The sequence below is a fragment of the Myotis davidii genome, unplaced genomic scaffold, assembly GCF_000327345.1.
Source record: "Myotis davidii unplaced genomic scaffold, ASM32734v1 scaffold299, whole genome shotgun sequence".
NCBI lineage: Eukaryota > Metazoa > Chordata > Mammalia > Chiroptera > Vespertilionidae > Myotis > Myotis davidii.
This window is the reverse complement of record NW_006293088.1, coordinates 9,511,584-9,513,119: the sequence shown is the minus strand read 5'-3', so window position 1 is coordinate 9,513,119 and position 1,536 is coordinate 9,511,584. Positions and strand designations below refer to the sequence as shown.

General features: G+C 67.6%; 1 protein-coding gene across 1 annotated transcript in view; it reads right to left on the bottom strand.

The window, feature by feature from the left end:
- Window positions 1–1,536, bottom strand: part of CHD5 (chromodomain helicase DNA binding protein 5) — a gene marked incomplete at its 5' end in the record, with an annotated part of 98,893 nt that overhangs the window by 53,432 nt on the left and 43,925 nt on the right. Inside the window, 2 exon segments of the mRNA XM_015565951.1 lie at window positions 4–57; window positions 1,100–1,217. Of these exon segments, the coding sequence (XP_015421437.1) occupies window positions 4–57; window positions 1,100–1,217 (172 nt within the window).

Sequence of the window (1,536 nt, the reverse complement as noted above, 5' to 3'; positions counted from 1 at the left end):
TGCCCAGGCCGCCCGCCCGGGTGGAGAGGAGGAAGCAGAACTGCTGGGCCCCCGGGGCTGAGGAGAGGTGGGTGCGGGCAGCTGAGTGCGGGTGGGGACAGGGCGGGGACAGAGCAGCCCACCTGAGCCCCCCGAGCTGAGCCCTGACCCGACAGGAGGAGCCAGAAAGAGGAGGGAGTCGGCTTTCTGAGCCCAGACGGGCAAAGCCCAGCTGCAGGCATCCAGCAAGTGCAGGCAGAGCCCCTGACGAGGCCGGGAGAGCTCGGCTCCTTGCCCTCGGGGCTCCCGGCCCAGGGTGCTGTGAGGGCCCAGAGCGCTCAGGGCCACAGCCCGGGGCCTGGGCTGCCCCACAGCAACACACAGGCTCTCAGGCCCACCGGGGCCCTTCGTTAAGTGACCCAGGACTGACCAGAGCACCCACAGAGCTGCAAACAGGTCCCCGAACTGCCCGATGCCTCAGCCACCCCCCCACCACGCGTGGCCAGGGCCACGTCTAGATGTTCTGTGTCCGCCCCCCGTCTGACATGAGTGGGCACAGGCGTGGCTGCTTGGGGTGTTCAGGCAGCGGGGCCCCAGCCCTGTTCTGAGCGTGGATGCCGGGAAACGGCCACGGGCCCAGGGAAACGGAGTCCGCGGCGACCTGCTGCAGACCGGCCACTGGACGCCCTGGTTCAGCTGGCACTTCCCACTCCACGGCCCTTCACTCCCAGCTCACTCCCACCTCCTGCCCACACCTCTCCTCCCAGGCCAGGAGCAGGGCAGGCGGGTGTGGGCACATGGCCCGCCCCGTCCTCCGTCCCCTGGGCAGCAGTCCAGAGGCAGCACGCACGTCTTGTCACTGGCGGGAGACCTAGTGCGAGGTTAGAGCCCGCAGGGCCGGCCAGCCCCTGGGCACCAGCTCCACTCGTCACAAAGGTGCTACTTCCCACCCCTCTGCCTTCCTCCTGTTACCTACAGAGCACCCCGACACCTGGCAGGCCCCCCGGAGGGTCCATGGGAGAAGTCCTTTTAGCATGAAACTAAGGGGCAGCTGTGAGGACTCGGGTTAAGGAATGGTCTGCTTCCGGGACCCATCAGGAGCCCTGGGTGGGGTGGGTACCGTTGAATCTGTCGATTGCCTCCTGCCGGAGGCCCCCGGTGATGCCGCCGTCGATGCGCTCGTACTTGTAGCCCTCGTACTCCAGGAAGTCCTCCAGGAGGTCCAGCATCTTGGTCATCTGCGGGGAGCAGGTTTGGGGCAGACCTCTACTGCTGATCCCCACAAGGACCCTGATTGTCTGAGGACAGGGACCCCCTACCCTCCCCCCCCAATGCCTAGTATGACAGGTGCCAGGAGGGACGTAGGAGCCCTGGGTGCAGAGACGCACACCCCGAGGCTGGGCAGCCCTACCCCACCGCCCACAGCGCCTCTACCGGTGTAACTTCAGGATGGAGCTGGAGGGAGGGCCTGGAGCAGCGCTGCCTGGGGCGCCGCCCGAACCCCCCACCCCCCAGGGCCCCGTGTTCCTGAGAAGCCAGGCTGCAGGGATGAGGGGG